General features: G+C 36.0%; 2 protein-coding genes across 9 annotated transcripts in view; one reads left to right on the top strand and one right to left on the bottom strand.

The window, feature by feature from the left end:
• The window catches only part of LOC112691291 (inositol 1,4,5-trisphosphate receptor), a 28270-nt gene extending 20366 nt beyond the window's left edge, over window positions 1–7904 (bottom strand). The window contains exons 1-17 of one of the 2 annotated variants that reach the window (XM_025565453.1): window positions 7572–7904; window positions 6736–7054; window positions 6567–6637; window positions 6308–6504; window positions 5848–5934; window positions 5351–5785; window positions 4222–4512; window positions 3244–3385; window positions 2808–3178; window positions 2562–2725; window positions 2371–2475; window positions 2019–2310; window positions 1595–1917; window positions 1329–1479; window positions 964–1217; window positions 717–872; window positions 468–627 (exon numbers count right to left, since the gene is read on the bottom strand). In XM_025565453.1, coding sequence (XP_025421238.1) covers window positions 468–627; window positions 717–872; window positions 964–1217; window positions 1329–1479; window positions 1595–1917; window positions 2019–2310; window positions 2371–2475; window positions 2562–2725; window positions 2808–3178; window positions 3244–3385; window positions 4222–4512; window positions 5351–5785; window positions 5848–5934; window positions 6308–6504; window positions 6567–6637; window positions 6736–6941 — 3405 coding nt within the window. In that variant the 5' untranslated portion in view covers window positions 6942–7054; window positions 7572–7904. The other variant, XM_025565452.1, reaches the window with a different exon arrangement.
• Window positions 7905–8015: 111 nt separating this feature from the next.
• LOC112691292 lies at window positions 8016–21146 on the top strand. 7 transcript variants are annotated; one of them, XM_025565457.1, is made up of 7 exons: window positions 8333–8425; window positions 8547–8770; window positions 8841–8946; window positions 10720–12246; window positions 16529–17077; window positions 18820–19975; window positions 20512–21146. In XM_025565457.1, exons 3-7 carry the CDS (start codon window positions 8873–8875, stop codon window positions 20935–20937), a joined length of 3732 nt encoding a protein of 1243 aa, XP_025421242.1. In that variant the 5' UTR covers window positions 8333–8425; window positions 8547–8770; window positions 8841–8872; the 3' UTR covers window positions 20938–21146. The 7 variants fall into 7 exon arrangements, with proteins under 7 accessions (XP_025421241.1, XP_025421242.1, XP_025421239.1 ...); XM_025565454.1 differs by having other exon boundaries at window positions 8547–8946; XM_025565460.1 differs by lacking the exon at window positions 8841–8946 and having other exon boundaries at window positions 8547–8791; window positions 20512–21145.
• The last annotated feature ends 4965 nt before the right edge of the window (window positions 21147–26111 follow it).

The raw sequence follows: 26111 nt of genomic DNA, 5'->3' as shown, positions 1-26111 counted from the left end.
AACCATAAGTTATATTCTGTCAATCTACATTTTCCATTTTAACATATTGTAATAAAACAATAAATAAAAACATATTCAAAATAAATCTACTATTTAATCATCTAAGTAATATGCTTGTTATTTAAAAATATTAAAAAAAAAACATATTATAATTTAAAATATATGAATATGAACACAAAACTATAAATTAATATGAAATAAAGAATGAAATTATCTGATATAGCTAATAAATTTAAGAACAAATTTTACAAGAATAGAATTCAATGATTGATTTATGAATAAAACTTTCTGATAAAATAAGTTAATATGATAATCTTTTTAACAAGTCATTTATAATACACAAATAAAATGTTTGACATTTTTTTTTATTTTTTAATTCAATTAATATTTGTAGTAATATCAACATATAATATTTCTTGAGAACAGTGTCTTAAAAACTTATAAAAGAAACAAAAAATAAAAATAACCTCAAATGTTAACTTGTTTTGTTGAGCATCTTGGAAATTCCACATTTTTGCAACCACATTGAAAAGATAATCTTCAACAAATGCTATAGTTGAGCTGAATCGAGTGCGTACCTGTTGTGCAGCAGCTGTGTCATTATTTAACCGTCTGTTATTATCGTAACTATGGCAATAATTAAGAAAAACTCATCTCAATACATTTAACATAAATTACCAATAATTTAATCAATATATATTTATATATATACACACTCATCAATGCTTATCTTCAATGGGATCTCAGACCATAGACGGGCATACTTGACAGGCGTGACAGGTTCTTGAGGGTCACGATCTACATGCAAGTGCAACATAAGCCGACAAAATGAAGCACGTAAATCGTAACGGACGTTTTCATCAGCCATACATCTGAAAATGTAAAAAAAAATGTAGAAAAATAAAACTTATTTAATAGCTTTATTGAAAGAATAAGATTTGATTGGAGCCACTCAGAACTCACTTAAGTATCAAATCAATATCTAAGTGTGGTGAAAGGTTATTTAGTGCCAAGTACTGTCTATTTAAGCACATGTTTGAGAAAAGGTCTAATTGATGTCGATAGTACTCAAGTAGATTCCAATCTTCAAAACCACTACAATTTTTTGCAGTTGCTGTTGCTGCTGAGCCAACTTTGTTTTGTTGATGGTGTTGCTGTAACTGCTGCAGTTGCCAACGTCGTGCATCGGCTGACAAGCTAACCAACGATTTAGAATTCTATTTTCAACGGAAAAAAAAATTATACATATATAATGTTAATCTATAATAATTGTTGGCTGTTGCCAAAAGGTAGCAGCAACAGGTATATCTGATAGTTGAGTATCAAACCTTTCCATTGTTCCAAGACAACATAACAACATGATCATCATTCAAGTCTGAATCAGAATTATCCGAGAAATCAAGATTTCCAAGATCATTGATATTCATTGGAGCTTTACCACTATTACTGTGATGGCGCTGATGTAACCGTTTTATCATCCTATGATAAAAAATATAAATAAAAAATAATAAATACATGGATAACAAGCTTAAATGAAGTTATTCTCTAACTATTATAGTTAGAAGAATAAATAATAAAGTTTTTAAATTTATACCGTGTTTCAATTAAAATATCTCTGGAACCACTTAGCAATACACTTTTACAAATCAACTCTTGTGTGATAGCAATAGCCTTTTTATTTGATATGCATAAGTCACTGAGATAATCAAGGAATCTGGGTGCTGACTGACTGAATCCACTACCACCTCCACCATTTTTCATCCGTACCAAGCCCACAAATGTTTCAATTTCAGCTGCTGTTATATGTTTTTCTAGCAGTTTACGGTTATTGTGTAATAACGCTGTGATAGTATCCTCAGCTAAGATATCTAAACCGATTTGTTTTTGCATGAACCCAAAATGTTTGGCTATATATTCCTGTAAATTATAATATATTAACAATACTAGTCTTAAATTTTAGATAATGATATTACTCATATAGTATAGATTAGAGATAATTTAAAATAAAGTTGGCATACCTGATTTTTGCGATAATCATGCTGGCTTAGTCGTAATATCCGGTAACATAGTCTGAACATATATTTATAAGCAGCAGCATACTTCTGGTTATCTCCATCTGGACATTCTGTTGTCGTTGTAGCAAAAATAGCAGAGGCAGCTCCATTACCAGATTCTACTTGTGCACCACTACTGTTATTATTGTTACCACCACTACTAGAGTTGATAACATTGTCCATAACAAATGGAGCTTGAAGTATCTTGAAGAGTTGTTTAAGTATGTCCTGTTCACGAAGCAGTTTTTGTCGGTCTCTATTAAGAATAATTAAAATAGTAACAATTATGATAAAAAACAATTAGTTCAAATTATACCTGTTTGGATTGGCTACCACTAACTCCAATGCTTCAGATTTATTTTGTTCATTTTCCATATCTGCCACAAAATATACTATATCCTGAAGTAATGTGGTAACAGATCTTTAGAAAAAAAAACAGATTATGAATACTTTCAGAGGAAAAAATACCATTAATACAATAAATTATTTATAGAAAAAAAACCTTACCGTCTTTCGTTAGCAGATATTGAACCATGTTCTAGTAACTTGGCACTGTTACAAGCTAACACCTTGCACGCATCATTGGCAAAGTCCAAGTCACGTACCTCAGATGGTGATACAGGTATCAGAGCAAACGCCTCTTTGTCGTCTTTAACAGGAGCACAGCCAACCTTTTAGAATTATAAATCAAATTTTAGTTACAATAAATACAAAAAAATTATGTATTCAAAATATTTAAAATATATTAATTACTTTTGACATGACTGGTTTGTCCTCATCTTTATCAATGGGAATTGAAGTGCTGTGAACCCATGTATTAGTACACAAATGGTGAAGACGGACATATGATGATTGAGGCACTACTGAGTCCAAGTTAGCTGGCTGTTGATGATGTTGTAGGGTGGTTATTACTGGTGTACCATATCCACCACTATAACCTGAAATAGCTGGTGTAGAAGAAGACCCACCATATGCTGTAGTGCCTCCAGACTGTAGTTGTCGAATAGCGAGCCGATTACCACTTCGACCTTGATATAATGTTGTGGGATCCAATTCAAATAATGATGATATCTCATTGGAATGTGGTACCGACACCAGGTGATATACAGGCCCACCATGAACGTCTATACATAAATACAAAATATTTATTGTCTAATAATTTTATACAATTTATAAATTGATAATTTACCTCTGAGCTTTGATCGCATTTGATCCATAGTTTCATCATCATCCACCTCAGCTGCTAAATAATGCCCAGTGGCTAAGTGTTTGAATCGAAATAAACAGTTCCAGTGACCAGCACCACCACGACATGGATCATGCTGCACTACCTACAAATGTACATTTAATTTAATACAAATTCTTTATGTTAAAAACAACACTAAGGTATTATTAATAAAAGTAAAATAATAGAATGACATAAATTGTATTCATCATTAAAAAAAAACTATTTATTATTTATTAACACTTGTATTTTTGTAATTGTTAATGTAAATTAAGTAATTATATAGCTTTAATCATTAGTGATTCATTTAACATTTTAATTTAAAAAAATAAAATAAAATTTAAATTAAAAGACTAATAAGACTGGTAATGACCTAAAAATAAAACATAAATTATGTTACATGTCATATCAAGTATTCATAACATTTTTATTATATAAAAATATAATCAAAAATAATACAGAAAAATTATTCATTCCCATGTTAAACTGACTTTTATAAAGTAAATATAGGAAAGTAATTAAACAAACCAATATAAATAATTAATTTTTTTATTGTTTTCAATTTTATATTTAATTTATTAAAAGTATTTAATAAAAAAAGTAAAACTATAGTTAAATATTGGTTGAAGTACATAATATTTTACTTGTGATTGTTTCTAACAGAAAATGATTTATTATAACAAAAATGAATAACATATTTTAATATAAATTTGTTAGAAATATTATTTAATTCTATTTAACAAATAAAAATAGAGCAGAAGGAATGAAAAATAAATTCTGTTTCTTACAATTAAATCTAATAAAGCCACAGATACATTCAGATGATATACATCAGTAATAGTAAGAATACCTTTGGATTCTATAGAAAAATATCATATCACAGCATTGTAATAAACAATAAATTTACAGCACCAAAAGTTAAATTAATTCACAATAAAATACCTCCACTTCCCAAAGGGCTTTACTCGATGTAGCTGCTGTAGCAGATGTTCGTCCTGTTGTACGCAAAAATACGTGCTGTTGTCGTTTGTATTCATCCATAGTAAGAAACTTCTCTTGTTCAGCATGAAATAACCGAAGAACATCACCTCCTTTAAGAACATCATCTTGGTTATCTCGGTGCTCCATGAACAGTGTAACTTTCCATGATTGTTGTTGATACTGTTGAATTTGTTGGTTACCATGTTGAACATGATGATGGATAGAACCGGTAGCCGCATTGACAACATTTACCTATAAATCACAAAAACTAATTATTAAATTATAAACACTATAAATATATAAATGTTCTTCACATCATATAAATATTACATAAGTGAAATAAAATACTTAAATTATAACTACTGTAATAAATTATTGATGTAATTCATACTTAAAATTTGATTACACTTATAATAGCTGTTACATTTAATTTATACTGGTAATTTAACTATAATTTTCTGTTATAACTTACTAAATATATCAAGATTTTGGTAACTATTAACTTATATATCATTAAATATTAATTATATAATATTAATATTATTATTTATAACATTTTATTTATTTACAAATTACTCGTAATTTAATGTATAACTCGATTAAGTGTTCTGCATTTAGCTATACTATGAATAATGTGATGATATAATCACACCGAACAATTTATTATTTATCCATTTATAAGAAATTATTTGTAGTATAATATTTGTGTTTTCCGTTGAATGTAAAATACAGGTATGAAATATATGTAATGTAATTTTATTAGACTTAAAGCAATATTTTAGTACTAAACCACACTATTGATGTCTGTTTCATGAAAATTTAATTTAAGAAAGCAGTAGTGAATAATATAATATGTATATATTACATATTATTTGGTGGTTTAGATAATTAATTATGTTTCATTTTTCAATTTTAAAGGTTAAAATGTAGATTTATAAATATATCATATTGTCTCCTTTTATATTAAGCAATATGTTTATAAATATTGATAGAAATCTATTATTTATCAAAAATGATTGACATGGATTTTAAAATTAAAAATATTATTCAATCAACTTTATAAGTGCATGATAATAATTTAACTGCTAACCTCTTTGCAACCTGGATTGTCCGGGAGCTCATAATTTCCAGCTACGTGTAAAGCTACTTGTTGTTGCTGGTTGTGATAGTAACTACCGCCTCCAAAACTGCCACCACCAAATGTACCAATGCCACCGAATCCTCCTCCTCCTCCATATCCGCTGCCTCCACCATATCCAAATCCCATTGCACCGCCCATTGCTCCACCTAAGCCAGGTGTTCCGAGTGATGCACCACCACCGCCTACACAGGCTGGTACCATAGTGACTTTATCACCAAGAACAACATTGTCGCCAGTAGAACGCAGCTTGTAGAATGGCATAATATTCCACCATGATCCTTCATTACCATTTGCATCCAAGTACACACGCATAGCATTTTTCTCTAACAAGGCAGGTAGACGCTTGTTGACGGTTAAGTATTTATTGGATTTCAGATGCAAAAGCTATTATCAGAATATAACATTAGTAAGTATTTTCAATAAAATATTATAGAACTATTGTTTACCTGGACAACATTACCATACTGGATTACATTTCCCAAGATTTTACGGTTTTCAGATTCATTTTGTCGCTTTTCAATTTCTGCAGCATGCTATAAATGACAAAAAAAGTCTATACTAGATAAACCATGGTATTTTGTGGTTTAATATTAAATTAATACTACTTCTAATATAACTATTAAGCCAGTTGGTATAAAATATTATCATTCAAAAGATTAACTACGTACTAATTATTTATAAAATTAAATACATTTAAATATAAATGAAGTAAAATAAATCAAACATAATACATATATATATATATATACAAAGGAATATTAAATGTTAAATTATTATAATTGGTTGAATCTTTTTATTTTACTGACATATTATGCTTTTAAACTTAATAGCATTAGATTAATTATAAAAATGTATTATATATCACTGAAATTAATAAAATTTGTAATTGTATTTAAAAATACTAACATGTAATCGCTTTATTAAAACCGTATCAGTGGCCATTGGAGGTCCAACAGCAGCTGTTGGCCCTATCGGTCCAACACCTGGTGGAAATCCATTACCACCTAAACGTTGTTGCTGTTGCAGCTGTTGCTGTTTGGCAGCTTTCCAAAACTGTTTCTGTGCAGAATATCGATTCATAGGGCATATCATGAACAAGCAATCTTAAAAAAAAGTATACATTTTACACATAAATGAATTACTTATTATATTGTTTAGTACTTACCCCTGAATTTTTTAGGTGGATTCTTAAGATCACCAGCTTCAGGGCATACTACAACACGGTCATCTACTAGCCTTTTAAATTAGAAAATAATACAAAAATTATATTCTGAATTATTAACGTTTAAGAAACATTGTGTCAAGATCAATATAATAATATAATATATATTTACCCTAATGTGCTCAAGAATCCGGACACAGTGCCTTCCGAGTATAGTGACACCACGTCACCCAGGTGTAGAAAGCTGCTTGCAGCTGATGATGATGAGGAGGCAGCCGCTGCTGCTGCAGAAGATGCTGCAGCTGCAGCTGCTGCAGCCGCGGCTGCCGCAGTGGCAGCCGAAGGCTGATGGCCATAGGCACCACCTGATGACATCATTACGTTGCTGATTTGTGGCTGTTGCCCACAACGACACTACTACTGTTTTTGCTTGTCGCTATCTACCGCGGCCGAAGATGAAATAATCCATTGTAGAGACAGAAGTGGACACGCTACAAACACGAAAAATCGAGTTAGAAAAAAAACACTCACTCGCTGAGCACTGTCCAATGGTATTTATAGATGTAAACAGAACGCTGGTGGTTATACTCGACGTTATTTGCGTATAATTGAAATCTCGATTTATACGTATGGTCGGTTTTTATAGCGTTCTGGTAGTTAGTGAAAACGATAAAAAAATCATAATAACAATGGGCCGTCGTCATCGCGAGTGTGCGGCTCCGATAACCGACGACTTTGACACCGGCAAATAGGTGTGACGGGTAGGTAGTAAAACAATTTCGTAATCAATATTTACCGAATGTCGGCGGCGGCGGCGAGACAACGCGATTTTTATTGCGGCAGGTGTGTCGTCGTCGTGCGATACGGGTAATGCGCGTACGTGCGGCACGCGTGTAAATATAAACGAACGCGCAACAGAGCGCAATCGGAATGTACAGACTCGAGCGCAAAAAGGCAAGACGGTCCTGCGGTGACGATGGAAGTGCGAATAATATGTGCCCCACGAACCTTTTTCCGTCCCGTGCTGTTGGCGAGACGGAGTCAGTAACAACACTCGCAGTGGTGGTGATTTCCGCCGTTCGATCCGCTTAGATCGTGTGCATTACGTGACATTCGCGTCACCCTGACGCGGATATGGGCGGTTGTCGGACGGTATCGCGCGGCGTTCAATCAACTGGACCCGCGGTCGTCCGATGTCATTCGACCAGGACCGCGAACCGCGCGTCGCGTTGCAGCCGATGACGACGGATTGAACTCGGCGATGTTCTCGTCGTCCGTTGTTGTTGTTGTTGTTGTTGTTGACGGATTTATTACAACGCGCTGCACCGTGCGCGTTCCGTTTGCTCGCCGAACGTTATCAGTACGAGACGACGACGACGACGACTACGTGGTTATCAGCAGTCGTCGTTATCACGGATTCCGTCTCCCGTACCGACGAGTGTGTTAAGGGCCGTACGTTACAGCCGCAACGCGACCTACTTCCGACCGCGTATCGGTACGGCTTGTTTTTTTTTTCTATTTTTTATTCATTCTCCTTCTCACTCACTCTCTCTCTATCTTTCTCTTTCTCTCCCCCATCTGTTTGTTTATTTGTTATTAATAAATTTTATTCCGCTTTCATCTTTCCACACTATAATGATGCGGCCATCAAACGACCGTGTCGAATACGACCTCGGCCGTCGTTTCGCTAACGAATCGCAAAAGGGAATATGATCCTACGTCGTGTTCGTCGCGTTAACGCTGCTATATATTTTGTACTCGATTATGTACAAACCTACGACGACGGCGGTGACGACGACGACGACGACGACGACGACGAAATGTCCAAACAACGACGATTCGGTCAACACGAACCATGTTATGTAAGTGTTATCTGATGTCGTTTTACTGCATTCGTTTTTTTTCCGTCAGTGTGTATGTGCGTACACGACTAACGTCACAGATAAACCGTCGTTAGATTGTGTGTTTTCCGTGTTTAAACAGAGACATCCGATAAAAACATAGACGAGCGCGTTATCTGCGAGCCTAAAGGTCGTTCGTCGTCGTCAACAAATTGTTGTTGTAACACTAATGCTGCTCACCATAGTCCAATAACGTACAATAACATTTTACGGTTGTCGCCACACAAAGGATCGTGGAAAACAATGTACAACCGTTGTTATGATATTATGATGATGTTGCCGTCGATTTCGAATTCGTTACCAAAAGTAAATTGGAGAGAACCGACGGTACGCCAAGTACGCGATACAATTATTCGGTGTTACGTTCATTATACAGGTACTCATTTGTACGTCCGCGCGCTAATCGTGATGTTATCGCAGTCGTCGCGGTCGTTATCAAACGGCAAACAATACGGCAGCTGGCTCGGCGTGATAAGAACTTGGTAGATAATAATAATTTTCCCATCTACGGGCGGCGCGCGAGTAGTTCGTGGAAGTGATGACGGCGAGTGGCAGTAGCGACGGCCCGCGGTACGCACGACGGCCGGAACTGCGGCGGCGCGATTCGTATTCCGAGTTGGCGCGCAGGCGTTCGCGGACCGTTGAGAACTTTTCCGAAACTATCGATTGCTCGTCGAGCCGGGTCACTATCGATTGTTACTCGCGTATCTCGTAAGAACGTACGCCGTATACCAAAGTATACCTAAGTAACAATAGCCGCAATTGCCAAAGACACACGGGCCGAATGTTTGAAAATAACAATATTCCACATTCGGCCGTATTCGCGAGCCGACAGAAACCCGTTTCGCATTTCAAAAAAACTCCGATCCACCCGCTCCGCTCCTGCCTTTCCTGTCCTCGAAACGACGGACGTGTTCAAAAACATCGAGCGACTACCTATCGATGGGTCGTCGCGACCATCGAGCGCCGTTCGATACATGGAACTATTTCAGCGGCTCCACACGCTCACGTCATTCGTATCGCGTGCACCGTGTTCTCCGGACTGTCATCGCCTTTGCAGTGCATCTCGATCCGTACTCCCGTTACGTCATTTCGGGTCTAAACACTTTCGAATTTTCTTTTTTTTTTTTTTCCGTTCTAAGACGCGTTATACGCTCGTCTGAAAACGTAGGTAGTAAAAACGTTCGCTAACGATATTCCTATCTATCGAACTCTAGAAAAACGTTACCGCACAACACCTTTGTTCATGAAACCTGTCGACTACAATTAATAAATAAGGTATTGCAATTTTCGCCCTAAGCGCAGTCCTGGGCCACATGGTTATTCGGTTCGTTTTTCTTTGCATGCCCGGCTATTCTGGGATTCCGACCGTTTCCTACCAGCTTCGTCGATATAGATGTATGCACAATGAAATATTTTTTGACGGATTCTACTCGATAAAAATAGACGATGCGCACCAGTGGTGCCGAATGAAATTGAAACTGCCAATTCAAATAATTAGATTTACACAACTACTTCATCCAATTTACCACCCTGTCAAACACCCTAACAATTTTTTTTAAGTACCTATAAATAAATGTACTATTTTGTATGGAAAACGTTTTCCATGTAATTAATTTGAATAAGCTAATGATCATTTTTATTATTATTATTATTATTTTTTTTTAATATTACAATTTTCCAGGCGGTTCAATTGAACTACCTGAAGTATGTATTCTGCGCCACTGATGCACACTAATACGGTGTCGTAAAAGCAATTTTCCCTTCAACTTTCCCTCGCACCGCCCCCCCCCCCAATACCCGCCGCATTGGACAGTGACCTATTAACCGACTGTGTCATCGTAGTCACCGTTCTGTCCCGCTACAGGTTCTTCTTGTGTGTGTCATCCCGTCGATTTTTGTTCCCTGTATCCGCCGTCCAGCAGGGCGCTAGTGCGCGCAGTCGCGGATCGCGTCTTGCTCGTGAACCCACCCAACGGCGCCGTCGCCGACCCGAGTACCGACCGATCACGCGTATCACCAACTCCGTACGTCTGTCTACGCATCAAACACCCACCCACATGCACCTTCCCACCGAGTTGCTGCTCGCGCCGATCTCACGGGTGGTAGTAGTAGCAGTAGTCGTCACGAGAACACGTAACTAGTCGGAACTGTACTTTTAAACAACGTTAACAAACGGAATAGCTATTTCTACATTTATATCGATATAATTTTACACATACACATATACGCGGACGATAAACGTTTTGTTGCAGTCGTTCACCGACTGCCGACGGCGACGTCCGGATGGACTCCACCACGAACGGAGATTCGACCGTGATGCAGATTGTCCGGCCGCAGAGCCCTGGGAACGACGTGGTTGTCATGCCGGACGACCCGTTCGTTCCGAGTTACAGCGTCAGACTGCCCAACGGTACCGGCTACATCGTTGGCAACATCGGGCCCCAGGAAGAAAACGCGAACGGACGACCGACAGACGGAGACGGGCCACCGGCCCGAATGGGCGAACCGATCCCGTGGAACGGGTACCAGGCGTCCCGCGATTTTCTGGACTCCATCCTGATTCAACCGAAGATGTGGTTCCGGGACGAGGACGGGTTCCCGATCGGCAAGGCCACGTGCAACGCCACTTTCGTCGTCAAGCTTCCGTTGGGAGCGCCCAGGAACACCGGTAATCCGCTGCGTATCAGCCATCGGTCGATCGTGGACCAACCGTACTGGTTCCCGTCGTTGAGATGGAACCGCGTGTGGCCCGTGAACGGCTATTACAAACGTTTCGCCGCGAGCTATTACGTGAACTACTTGGACAGTTTGTACAGCGTCGCGCGCGAAGACGAGGCGACCTCGGCACTGGTACGCGAGATGCGCACCGCGCTCAAACACAGCGACTCGTCCAACTGGTTGCACTTGGTCGTGATGACGGCCATGCTGCACCCGCACCCGCAAGACTACGGAGCCCTGACCGCGCGACTGGACCACGGCCAGCTGCCGGGCGCGGACTCGGTGCGGCGCGCGACGCGCCTCGTGCTGGGGCCGCACGGCATTGCCCGAGGTTGGACCCGAACCGTGCCGAACATCGCGTACGTGATGCTGACGGCCGACGGCCATGTGCCGCGGCACTGGTGCCCGGACCCGGGCTCGGACGGTGGAAGTTCGTACGACCCGGACTCGCCGGGCGTCGAGGACGAGAACGAAGACGCGGCCGGGTCCGGTGCCGGATGGGCGGGCAGCGACACGTCCAGCCACGCGTCCGGCGACGAGCTGCATCCGGACGGCCGGCTCCATGTACTGGGACCGCGGTACGGTCTGTCGCGGCGGGAGCGCGGCCAGCTGAGGGAGTTCGACGCGTACGCCCGGTCGTTCCACAACAGTCGACGTACGCGCCGGTCGGCCCGACACGCCAGGCGCGATGTCCGGTCGCGGTTCTGTCCGGTGCGCCGGGAACGCGAGCCGGCCTACGACCAGGAGGCGAGGTGTGCCGAGACGTCGGCTGCTCGGTGCGCGCGGAAACTTTGCGAGGACCGTTGGCTCGCGGACCGCGCTGAGGCGGCGCGCGCGTGCAAGAGGCGTCGCGATGCACGTCGGTCGGCGGCCAAAATCTTGCGCGTCGCCGAACATCCGATCGCCGAGCTGACGCGCAGTCGGTTCCACGAGTTCCGGCAGCAGCTCAGCGAGCAAGTGTTCACCACTTGGAAACGGTACTACGGCGTCTCCATAGAAGAACCGTTGCACCTGCGGTGTTGGATGTCGCCGATCCGATGGGTGCAGCAGACGGGTCCCAAGTGAGTGTTTTGCACGAACGATATACGGGGATAATTTTCTGCACGGGGGCCGGACGGTCGAAGGAGTTTACGTGTTTCGAAACAGTTTTCCGCCATCGATGCGTACGTGCATCCGCTAACGCAGGGGTCGGCAATTAATTTATATTAGAATCATAAAGATTAAAATAGTAAATCAATGAGGTCCAGTGAAAACAATCTTTTTCAAATCTTTATATTTTAAAAATAGCAGTATAAAAATAAAAATAACTATGCGGTTATTACAATTAATTTATATTAAAAATTACAATATTAGGAGTATGAAAATAAAAGTTTACAGGGTCCAGAGTATTGCCCTCCACGGTCTGAATGCGGACCGCGGTCCGTCAGTTGCCGACCCCTGCGCTAACGTGTAATCTAACGTAGCGTTATTCGCAGTGTCTGTTTAAGAAAATTATTTTCCCTAATGTATGCCGCCACGTAATAATTACGAATACACGTGCTGCACATATTGGAACGCGTCAAATTACGGGCGAATCTAATTTAATGGATCCGCAACACGATTGGTATTTATGAGTTTATTATCTGTAGGTACACGGACTTTCAGTTTTGAAGGAATATATAACATGGACAATGTTAAGCGTTGTCAAAACGATAAAAATCATAAACATCCGTTATATTTTTCCGGTTGAAAATTCACGAAATCAAATTTTGCCGTTTTACATTGCATAATATTACCGATTGATGTAAGATAAAACACGAAAAACGAGATACAACACAATCATTGGTATATGACTTGTGCGTACAAGAAATTGTAGTCGATTCTGTACGATGTAAATTGTTCATAATATTCTATCGGTAGATAAAACGTTTAGGATTTTTAAATGATAAATAAAAAATAATTGAATAGTTTTTCTTTGTCACGATTGAAAAAAACTTTAATGGTTGATTTGAAGAGCTCTCCTTCGCCCCTTCCCTCCTTAGATCCGCGTCTGATAAAGTATCTAAATCTAAATTAACAATTTCTCCATCTTATTTTTTTTTTATGTTTATTATTTTTTCTTACTGATTAATACATTTGAATTTATTTCTATTTGAGTCGCTCCTAGATTAGTTCGGAAAGTTTAAGGTTATAGAGTTTTTTAATTTGAACTTAATTTATCTAAGAAGAATATTTTACAAATAAAATATATGATGCACAATTATTTTTAATATCATATCCTACGTAGTGATTTATTTTCATGACAAATATATAGATTCTTATAATTCATTACTCTTAATATTATCATGCTAAAACTATACTGTGAAAATAGCTATCATTACGTAAACATAATATAAGGAATCACCAAAGATGATGAAAAAGCACACATCGAACCGTAAGAAGGCATTTATCAGTTTTGCACAGCATGTCTATCCAACTATTTTTAATTTTAAACAGCATAAAATGTACCGTACGTCCGTGCACAGTCATGTAATTTTAGTTCTGGCATGTGTACCAATTATCAATGTAAAAAAATCAAATACAATTATTTTTGTGTCCATTACTAATGTGTAGCTTGAATATTTGATTAAAAATGCATCTCACCATGAAACATATTGAAAAAGTAGTTTTAATTAGTGTTACAGATACATACATAATTTTTTAATTCGATTGGCGAAAGTGTAAATGTAGTATAATTACTCCGTAAAAATTCCAGTTTCTTATCATATAGAGTTTATTAAATTATTTATTATAAAAATGAGCGTCCTAATTTATATTAGTCATCGAATAATAATTTAAGTGCATGTATTTAAATCAGTCGATTAGTTAAAGTATTCCAACGCCACGTTAGATTTACAAAAGTATTTTTAATAAATTTAGTTATATTCAGGCCCCCCACCCCACATGCATTTTTCTATGACGGTACTGTAAATAAATTTGAGCCTTCATCGTATATTGTTATCATATAATTTTAATATAAATTCTATCATTACATTTTTTTATTTTTACAAAATATACCTAAATTATTGGTTAAACAGCTTCTTTTGCCGTTATACAACTTTACAAAATATCAGTTATCAAAGTTATCCTGAAATAGGTTAAAAACACATTTACAGCAGTTTAATTTAATAACTAAAATTTTTTTTTTTTAAATTATTTATGAATAATGAAATATAATGTAAATTATTTAAACTTAAAATATCTTTGTACATTGCGAATACCTAAATTCATATGGTATATGATTTTTTTTTTTTTTTATACTCAATCACTCAATTTAAAACTTAATTTTATATTAATTACATTTTTCTTTTTTTGCTTTTTTGGCAAAATTATGTAGGAGTATAATTTTATAAAAGTTAATTTGTAATATAAATTTGTTTTCAATTGATATACGTTAAATTAAGTTAAGTCATTCATGGCCAGTTGAAGCCTCCTGCCAAGTCTTAAGCTGATTTCCTAATTTACTAAAAGATCTTTGTGCTTCAAAAACTTCCATTTGTAGTGTACAAAATATTTTTAAAACAACAGAAGTATTTTTAAAAATATTTTCTAATTTCTTTGCTTGAATATCGTTCAATAATTCTAGAGAAGATATTTTGATTTACATTAATAATTTTTTGAGGCCATAAATCAGTCAATTACATTTGATTTCGAGCGAAGAACAGGCACTCACATTTTCATGTCTGTCTATTTTTCCATTAAAAGTATGATAAGATTTTTCAAGACCGACAATTTCTAATACATTGTTATCATGTCGTATATTTTTCATAGAATACGTATTGGTTTTAACTGGTTTGAAAAATGTATATATTACTTGAATTATTTGAAACGGATTTTTCTTATTTTTCCAATTTCATTGTCCGTTCTTTGGATCCAGATTTATGCTTATACAATGAAAATCTCGGGTCTTATTCCAAGTATTTTAATGTGTATAATATTTAAAGTTGACAGACTCAGGATAACAAACAACTACCACAGCTCGGAGAGTGAATATAATTAGATGTCACGTAGATTATTGATCAGCGCCTGGCGATTGTGGTAAAAACTAAAATGCATACTGCAGTGTACAAAGGCGAGCACAGGAAAAAATGTCTGGGGGGAATGGAGTTTGTATAAATGTAAAATGTTGATAAATATTATGCTTTCTTACTCATTTTATAATATATATATATATATATAAGACTGTTAATTATTTTATTCAGGAATTGACCACGAACAAATCACACTGGAATTGTGTTGCTCTAAACATAAAGTTTTATTTATTATTATTACATATTATTTATATTATATACAGAACTTACCTAAACATAAAGAAACGACAATAAATGTTTGTTATTCAATAAAATGTCAATTCCTAAACTACTAACATATAATATTACATATCTTCCTTATTGCAATTAATTTATTTTATCATAACTTGCTTATCATTATTATTGTTATTACTAATCACCTTATGACCACACTAACCGTGCAGAGTGCGATAAAATACAATTTAAAGAATTATAATATATTCTTTACATATATATATAATATAATATATATAAATATATATTTTTGTATTTTATTTGTAAGCCTCACAGAAAAATTTAAAATAATTACTACATTTATGAGTCAAGTTATTTTTTTATGATTTTTTTGGAGTGGGGAGGAGTTAAACTTCTACCCCCTGCGTTCAATTCTGGTAGTGTATTAATATGATCGTGGGTTTTTTTTAGACCTAGGCTGTCGATAAAATAAATAGTAATAAATAAATAATGAACATTTTGTCGGAATACGAATATTCAGTAAAATAAATACCAGTAGGATAGGCAGCAAACATGGATATTCAACTTAAATTTCTATGGCGGCATACTGATTGCTTTTATCATCTCCGGATTTTTTTCTTTATTATTTTTATAAATGCTCGCGTCGCACCCTTCTACCGACGCCAATTCCCGATTTTATGAAATACAAATAATATATATACACATAGATTAATACACGAAATTATGTAGTAAAAAATCAAATTATTTATATACCGATATCCAATATTATATAAAAATAATATGGTGATTGGAGTGGCGTGATTCATTTTTTTTCTAAATTAAATTATTAGTATGTATAATATTATACTTTTTTCCGAGCTCCAGGACTATGGTACTCACTGCCCCCCCCCCCATTTGTGGGAGTTCTGGATATACTTAATAAGTTATTGTACATGTTTGGTAGAGATAGGATTTACTTAAAATGTAGATCAATGCAAGTAGTAATTGGATTGTATACGTTGATGTAGCTATACTTAGAACTAAGTATATTTCTAATATTATATGTTTCATTCTATAACAGCTGTGGACTAGCAGTACTGGCCATGGCCGCACGACCTATCTTGGGTTTTGAGGTGGCAGTTAATGGTGCCGCAGCCAATAATGTTTGTGACAGTTATAACAAGTTAAAAAATACTAACCCCACAAACGATGCAGTGGAAGAAGCCCTGATACAGAACATAAAAAAAAATTGGTCTGAATTCGTTGGAGATCATACGTCTTTGCCGGAAATACTTAATCCGCCCACCATAAATCAATTGCAACTAGACGCCATCAATCACGGATACACGGCTCGCGGAGAAATGTTCAGCGCTCTAGCCATGACTGTGATAGCGGATAAACACCAGGCTGGCCGATACAAAGCATGGTTGGTGGAACGCGATTTGTTAAACGACCCAACCCCTTCGACCTCTAAGTATGACAACGCGCGCAATGCGAGAGACGATTCATTCCAAAGCGATCAAACGTCTATGGACAAACACCACGAGCGACTAACCGTTCGGCCGAACGACCCGTTGTGGTCGGTGGATATAGTGCAACTATTGATCCGTGGTCATCTGATAGCAGTTTGGTAAGTTTTAATTTGCTTCTTCTTCCCTCTGAAATTACTTAAATTACTTACTAATAATATTAGACTAGGACCGCACGAGCGTACAGAATACGACCGTTAAATCGGACGTACTTTTTAAAGCGCGTACCAAGCGAGTGCACGATCGTCGATAAGACGTGCTATAAAAATTTATTATAACTGCGTATTGCATCTTACTATTGTCTACTTGGTAGTTGGTAGTGAATACATATGTAATGCATAGTTTTTTCAAAAGGGTCTTTTTTTTAATATGGACCCAGGGTTAATATATTCATACTCGGAATAAAAGCGAACTAAAAGGGAATGATGGGTTCGTTCGATAAACAGTGAACGATATACAAATGAAATTACGTAACGTTGTACGACAAACTTTGAAAAGATCCGCAACATTTTTTAACTACTTTCGCACGTTCACTGACGATCGAACTTTTGTTGTACACCAACAATTATATTCAACTACAAAATACTAATGTGCAATAAAATATGCGTCCGGATTAAAGTTTGTCCGTGGATTTGACGTTCACATTTGAAACAATACAAATTTAATTTAGGCGTTGATATGTTTGACGCTCCGTGTTCACGTATGCTATTCTTAACGCGTGTCGCTCGTGTAACTGCTCCCGTAAAGGTACGTTATCTTAGGAGCGCGTTTTTCGCGTCTTGTATGACGTAATACACTTGAATCGGTACGTTATTCACTTGTTCTTGTGAAATTAATCGCACTGTTTTCCTATTAAGCGCAACACGTTCCATGTTGGCGCAACAGAGGGAATTTATTGCGTCGCGCGCAGCGTTTTATGAATGGATGTTTGGGTTTGTTTCTATTTTAATTTTCTGTTTTATCGAACGTATACAAAACTAAATTATAATGTTAATATTTTTTGGTATTAATACAGTGTGTGTATTTAAGCAATAATATGGAAAAAAAATAGTTCTGTTGGGCCGAACGTTCGTTTTTCGGACGACGACAACGACGATCAGCTAATCGGATTCGTTAGCAATCATAAAATACTATATGATCTGAAGAATTACTCGTAGGGTAGTGGTCTTTATTAAATTTAATATATGTGCTACACACTAGTCGCACTTTCAGTAGTCAGTTGAATTGTTCAACGTGCTGCCAATAGTCTTGTAAGAAAATACTGCTACGCCGTGTAATACGTTTTGCGTTGACGCCGACGTGATAGAGTCATCACGTCGACGTGATCGGTTTCTGCGGCTCAAAAAACGTGCTCCTAGGAAAGCGTACCTCAATCAATTTTGTACTTTCACAATCCGCGTCAAAAACTACACACGTATCGACGTATCGTGTGGCCCCAGCCTTGTGGTTAGTATTTTGTATTAATTTATTGTAATACCTAAAAAAAATTCCACAGTTGTTATATTTTTTGATTTCGTTCAAATTCTATTATTTTCGTCCCTACTAAAAGGTGTGGAAAATGTATTCAATAAGTTAGGTTAGGTTAGGTCTGTTGAGTTCCAAAGAAAAAAGATATTTTTTTTTTTTAAAAAGAACTGTAATCTGAGACAAAATGAAATAATAATTTCTATATCAAAAAAAAAAAATATTCCAATTTATCATAAATACTATTTAAAAATGTAATTAATCCATTTAAATAAGATATTTTGACAGTCCAGCTATCTGTCTTCTGAGGACCGTCATTTGTCTCTGCTACAAACGATGAGTAATAATTTGAGTTCATGATCGATTTTTTTTTCCGTAGTTTTGATTGTGATAAAAGCATGATGCCGAATGCAACAGACGGTGGAAGTAAAGCACATTGGGCACTTCTCTGTGGTGTGATTATTGGCCAGCCGTATAAGAGTAATATGATAACTCAAACCCGCTTATCATCAGCCCACGTCAATAAGCCATCCCTACCGCCATCAACATCAAACCGTTCCTATAGCTCTGACCATAAATACTGGAATGACGATATAAAAAAGGACATTAATCACGTGTGGGTAATCGCCCGACACGGTAAATCAGGTAATAAGTACGCGATTTGGTCGCTAAAAGAATTAGTCGATAGCAACCGACAACTTCGAAGACCTGCGGATCGGATTATGAGAGCCATAAGGTTAAAGAACCAAGAGGGCCGAGAACGACACGGTGTAGACACAACGAAAGATAAAATAATAAGCCATCAAGTGGAACGAAATCTCGGAGACGTGGACCCCGACGGGTTTAACATACTGGAAAATAATGAATGGGACACAGGTGATCCCTTGTCTATATTAACAGAGGCAGATTTATTATCCCTATTATCGCCGCCGCCACCGCCACCACTATCGCTAATGCCGCTGTCACCGCTTGAGCCACCGAAGCCGTCGGTGTGGTCATCCTCGATGTGGTCATCGCTACCACCATCGCCGCCACCGCCACCACCACCGCAGCCATCGATGTGGTCATCATTACCACCACTGCCACCGCCACCACCGATGTGGTCATCATCATCACCACCGCAATCGCCGCTACCGGCATGGTCATTACCATCACTGATGTGGTCAACACCACCAATGATGAGGTCATCACCAACACCGATGTGGTCAACACCACCACCGTCGTGGTCATCACCATCACCGATGTGGTCAACACCACCACTGGTATGGCCATCACAACGACCGACTTGGTCAACACCACCACCGCCGCCGCCGCCGCCGCCGCCACCGCCACCACCTTTACCACCTCGATCGAATCAGTTGCAAACGATGGAATTGATCAAAGAAGATATCAGTGAAGTATCATGGTTCGTCTTGCCCGAAGGCGAAAATCTTCAGTCATGTCTTGCTCGTAGGTACATCTCATTTGAACCGGTCCGACAGCCAAAAATAGTGTCTTCCAGTACAAAGCACTCGGCATTTAAGTCGGTATCTGACGTAAGTTTTTTACATTCGATTTTATCATTATTGGATGTATACTGCAGGGTCGAACTAAACTACCGGGGGACGGGTAACGTTTTCAATTGGCCATGGATCTTTCTTTCTTTTCTTTTCTTTTTTTTTTTTTTTTGTTTAACTGGCACATTTCATTGTGTCACGCGATGCGTTTTGACGGTTCCCGGTGTATATATATACAACACTTAAAATAAATACAATATAACAGTAAACAGTAAATAGATTTGAGGAATCGTTTTGTTTCAAAAATAAATTACATTAGTAAGGACTACCTAAAAATAATCAGTTTTTTTTGTGATTATGATAATTTAGAGGTTCACTCTATTGATCACTATTTTACCGGTCTAGTCCGACCCGCATGATATGTTATATTACTATTATTTATTACATATTATAATACTGTAATAAAATTATTATAATACATTACGTATATTATGTAGTTTTTATGCACCGTTTTTATGTACCGTTCGTGTTATGTAGGATAGTTATCGTTTACTTTTTAATTTTTCTCGTTACAGCCGTTGGCCCCCGTTTCGTGTTACTTCTCGTTCAAATGGCAGTCGAAGCTTGATCAGCCGGAGGTCGTGCCCATCACGGAGACCGTGGAAGTAACATCATCGGACGAGTGCCAAGAGACGCATTCTCCGAAGCCGTTGTCCAAGCGGCGGAAATCTCGGCAGCAGCGAGACAAGCGGCACCACCAACGCGAGCGGTCGGTCTCGACCAGTTCGTCGTCGGACGCTTCGGAACATCAGCGGTCGCGGTCAATCGCGCGTCGAAATCGGAAGGAGAAACGTGCATTGTCTCGGACACAGGTTCGCGGACCGTGGGCTGCGGTGCAGGACAGAAATTTGGCAACTGATCGATCCCTTTCGCTCACCGCGCGACTACAATCTCCACCACCCCCGTTGCCCCCTCGGCCCCCACCACCGACGCGAAATTAGAGTGATCTGATCACAAGCCGTCCGTCCGTCATCCCCATCACCCGTTGTTTCTGATTGTCGTGGCGATTCAGACTAGTGGTGCCCTACCTGGAGGTCGCCAAATATTATTAGGGGGTTGCCAATGATTTAATGCCAAACGAATAATTTATGTGTTTTATTTTATTTTATTCAACTTTATTCTTAAATTTAGATTTATAACATTTTAATTTTGTATTTTTTTTTTTTTTTTTTTTTTTTTTTGTATGTTTTGGATTAATTAAATTAAAGAAATATTATAATAACCTATAACTAACCATTAAATTCTATAAATAAAATTTTGGTATACCTTAAGTAAATATGTATTACTTCCTCATCGTAATGGGTCCTTGAATAGGTTATACGATCATAATTTTTACACAACACCTGAATCGATACGATGTTCTTTCGTGTGTTTTATTCGCCAGATTATTTAGACATAAATATACTCTAATATGCTCACATACTTATGCTGGATTTCTTTACGTAGGCTTATGCGTAACATGATGTTAATCGGGTACCTCATTTTTGTTCAGACACCTATACAATGTTATTGCATGCGCGGGTCACGAGGTTAAATACAAATTTAATATCTTACTTACACGGAGAATTGTGTCCGGTAAAATATTTTAAACAAACAATTTAACTGGTTTTTCACTACATAACTATTCAATATTTTTATTATTTTAATTTTCACAAATATTGAATTTTAAGACAAATATTAATTTTCATGTTTAATTTCATATATCAAACACTCATGCTTATTTCTGTTAACTAAATGTGTTAATTATAAAACTCCAATGAGTTATATTATTAATAACATATCCGGATCGATGTGTTATTTTTGAGAATCTTTAAATGTTTATTATACTTTTTGTTGTAATATAAACACATTTTATAACTATCGGTTATCTATATTATCATATTATACTTCATAGTTTTGTTTTTCAAATAAATATAATTATTTGTAATAAATTTATAATTACAATCTTGATTATTACAATAAAATATTCTATACATTTTTATTTAAAAGTGTGAAATTTACATTTTTCGACGTTCATACCCATTGTGTTAAGAAAAAATCTTAAATAATGAATTGTAATGCATTTTATATTTAATAATACAGCTAAATATCTGTTAAAAAATTCTTCACGTATCCATATGTTGTCTTAAATTAATTTTTCATACTATGCTTATGATACGGTGAAGTTATAGTTATAGAGTTATAGGGTTAATGTATTAATTTTTATAACTACTGTTATATCTATAATATGATTTCGAATAAATGAAATATTAATAATTTATCGTATTGGAAATAATAAATCTAGTTATATATATATAGTTAAACATAGGCAGTAGGCGTAGTATTAATTCAGCGTGTTACTGAATTCTTTTTTTTTTTTTAAATAATTTGTTCGAAACTTTAGTCAATTTATTGGATGCGTGTTCATTTTAATTAATACATATAATAATTAAGAATTTAAAATTATATTGAAAAAATAATTAATTTCGTGTTAAGCGTATATATATATATATGCAAAATATTTATATGTTATATTATTTAAAATATAATTGTGTGTATTTTAATATATGCATATTTTATATATGTTACTATGGAAGCTCAATCTCTAGTCGAAAATGTATTGAACAGTAAAATAATCAAATTAAAATTAAAAATTATTAAATAGTTAATACTTGTAAATTAGTGTAGAAATAAATAAAAGTTTAGTCTGTAATATTTTTAATTTTTTTTAGCTTTTATTTTATAGATTTATTAAATTACCAACCTTAACAAAATACAAATCACCCAAGTTGTTAAAAGTTAATTAGAGTAAGCAAATATCAATTAATGAATAAAAAATTAAAAAAAAATTTTTTTTTTCTAAAAATGTTGAGTTTACCAACTAAATCACTCAAAATGAAATACCGATTATTATATACCTGTACCAAATATTGTATAGGCCCTTTACTAGTAATTATAATTATTATACTTATAGAATATTTCCCCATCTAAATTATTTGTAGACTAAAATTATATACAATTGCTATACTAATCGAGTTTTGTGTTAATTTATTATATAAATAATGCATTTTATTTAATAAAGTTGAAATATATTAAATGTATTATTAATCTTAAGTTACTATTATATTTTGGTATTCATGGAATGTTACCAATGAATCTAAATTCAGAATTGTATACAATAAAAATAAATAATTATAACTGTATTCTATTTTGTTTGATAAAAATTTATTTACCTAGTACAACAAACTATAACGAATTTCTCAAATCCTCTATTTTTCAGCACTAACTAAAGTATATTATTAAAGCTTAGGCTTTAATAATAATTTCAAATTATTTTCTGTTATTTTTTTTTTTTATTTGTGTTTTCCATAAATCGAAAAAAAATTAAAAAACCATAGGTATTGAAAAGTGAGTTGACTTGTGATTGATTTTTGATTAAACATAACATACGGTAATTTAATTATGAAAACAAACATTTTAAAGAATTTATTTCTTCTATATAGTTTTTCTATAATATTTTGCGTCGTAAAAATGCAATAAAAATAATATTTTAACGGTAAAGGCAGTTTAGCGTTTCAACGGAGATAGAATATGCGTTCAAATCGTTTGAATCAAATGGGACCGGAGTACTTGCCTAGCAGTGCGGCGAAAAGTCGTTAAATATTTAGTTAGTAAAATGTTTAGTGTTGTGTATGTATGGCATTTTAGTTGCGACAGATAAAATTATTTCGGCCGATGCGCGTGCGACTCTCGTCGTCGGTTTACTCTACCCCCCACGCGCGCGCAATGCGTGTTGACATTATGTCAAATGTTAATATTGGTTTGACGAGTCATACCCCATAAACCACAATAAAACACTGGTCGATCGATCTTTGTACTTGCCATTTTTCGTTAGTACCGCCGACAAGACCGTCCACCGCTGATATTGATTTTCTATGTATCTTTAGCGGTGCGCATTAATTACGCGGATGATGGAAGACATGTTGCAAAATGAAAACGTTACAAATAATCTAATGATTTTTAGTATATTGCGCATGCATATATTCACTTGTGTACACGTACAGAAAAAACTCGACCGGTATTTTTGTCATCACGACAAAATTTACGTAATATGTTCAAATGGTTTAACGTGATATGACAATCGTTCTCGTGGTAAAATCAGTGGCGGCGTGATGTGGGGCATACGGGCACATGCCCCACCTACAAAATCGAGAGGAGGAGGAAGAATTCATACTAAATTAAAACTGAATAGTTATTTCCTCTATCATAGTATAGTTGGTAATTGGTATATTATTTGAAAATATCATCGAAAAAAAAAAATAAAAAAATATTATCAAATACGGGCGCTCAACACGTACAAACTATATTATATTATTTAATTCGGTGATACGACCAACATTGGGGAGACGAGCACGAATTCGTTGTGCCCGGATAAACAGTACTCGTTTTCCCACACTTTTCGACACGAGTCAATGCGACGTTGCCGAGCACAATTGCATTGTGCCCGGATTTTATTTTTATTACGATTCTGTCGGTCTTATCGTGTTCGTATTGTTATCGTCGACCGTATTCTGCGGCACAGAACAAACACTAATTATTTGATCAATGATTTTAGTAACATGATAATAGTTAATCTTTTTTGTTCTATATCAGGGATGGTAAGCCTTTTGAACACACTGCGTGCCCAAAATTACCTTTTTTTTTTTTTTATAGAGCGTGCCATGAAAAAAATATTAAAAATACATTTTGTTATATTATAATTTGATTGTATAATTAATGTATTAGTATAAAAATGTTAGTTTAGGTACACAATAATAATAATATATAATAAATAATAATAATAATTATAATAATATTGCTTTGTTAATTATTTATATTATATTATATTATAGGTCCTATAATATTATATATTATATAATATATAATAGTAAAAATTTTCGCGTGCCCATAAAATCTTTTCGGGCATCTCGGGCACGCGTACTATGGATTTGCCATATTTGTTCTATATTGTTATTTGTCGATGCGTATTTTTATATATTTATAAAATAAATGTTAACGATTTAGTATGTAGTGCATAGTTAATATTTTCGAATTCACTATACCAAATTTATTAAATATTTTTGTTATTTTTCTTCGTGGGTACATATGTTAGAGTCGAGCATTTACTCAGTATCAACTTTTCAAGTTTACCTCCTGAGAAAAAGATGAAATTAAAAAAGAAGGTAGATCAATGCCAAATTTAAATATCATACAAATTAAAAAAAAACAAAGTCTAGATAATTCAAAAGAAGTTTTAATAAAGATATATATTCGAAACACGGTTGGTTATGTAGTTGTTGCAAAACGAACCGTTTGATTTGTTTTCCTTGTATACTTTTTTGTCGTACTTCTAGTGATAAAAATTGGTCACAATGCGGAATAAATGATTCCGTTGATTTTATCGCTATATTTAGTACACATAGTAAATCAAAGAAAAAGAGTGAAATATTTGTGACCTACCTTCAACGAACTCCACGATCCGCCACTTTTTATTTTTAAAATCATATATATAATTTCGTCATTTCGTCGTTCGGTTAACTATCGACCGTTCAACCGTCGTTTTACAACATACAATATTCTATGCATCGCGTTAGTGCGATTTAAAAACGTAAAAATATCAGTAAACGCAGAACAGAAATTACATTTTCCGAATCCCTTGACGTACGGAATTAACTTTGTACCCGGAAAGCAATATAGTCGGACGTTCAGAAAAAAAAAAAAAATAATAATATGCAATTTGCATTCAAATCCGTCCGCCGGTAATAATATCGACGCGGACCCGTGCGGGCAGGCGGTCGTTATTTAAGACGCCTGTCGCTTTTACGTTTCTCATCAACCACCAGACCGCGGCACGCACCACCGTCACGACGCCCCGTCACCCATCCATCACCGGACAGGGGACGCGAGCGGTCGCGACGACGTCCGCCCGCACCACCGTTGAACCGGTCTGTTTTTTCGAAACCGTGTACGGACGCGCACGTCGTCTATGTGTTTTCTTGTTTATCGTTTTAATAACACTTGTTTTTTCATTTTTTAAACGATCTGTTCACTGTTAACGTTCAATACATAGACCGCGGTCGATACACATGTTCCGTAT

The sequence above is a fragment of the Sipha flava genome, unplaced genomic scaffold (assembly GCF_003268045.1).
Source record: "Sipha flava isolate LNK unplaced genomic scaffold, YSA_version1 591_pilon_pilon, whole genome shotgun sequence".
Classification (NCBI taxonomy): domain Eukaryota; kingdom Metazoa; phylum Arthropoda; class Insecta; order Hemiptera; family Aphididae; genus Sipha; species Sipha flava.
The sequence above is the reverse complement of the archived record's forward strand: the minus strand, read 5'-3'. Positions and strand labels throughout refer to the sequence as shown.

Coding starts and splice junctions, on each gene's coding strand:
- LOC112691292 (XM_025565454.1), top strand. CDS start 8,708: ATGTACAACCGTTGTTATGATATTATGATGATGTTGCCGTCGATTTCG. Junction 8,947..10,719: donor CTCGGCGTGATAAGAACTTG/GTAGATAATAAT, acceptor GTTTTGTTGCAG/TCGTTCACCGACTGCCGACG. Junction 17,078..18,819: donor GGTCATCTGATAGCAGTTTG/GTAAGTTTTAAT, acceptor TTTTTTCCGTAG/TTTTGATTGTGATAAAAGCA.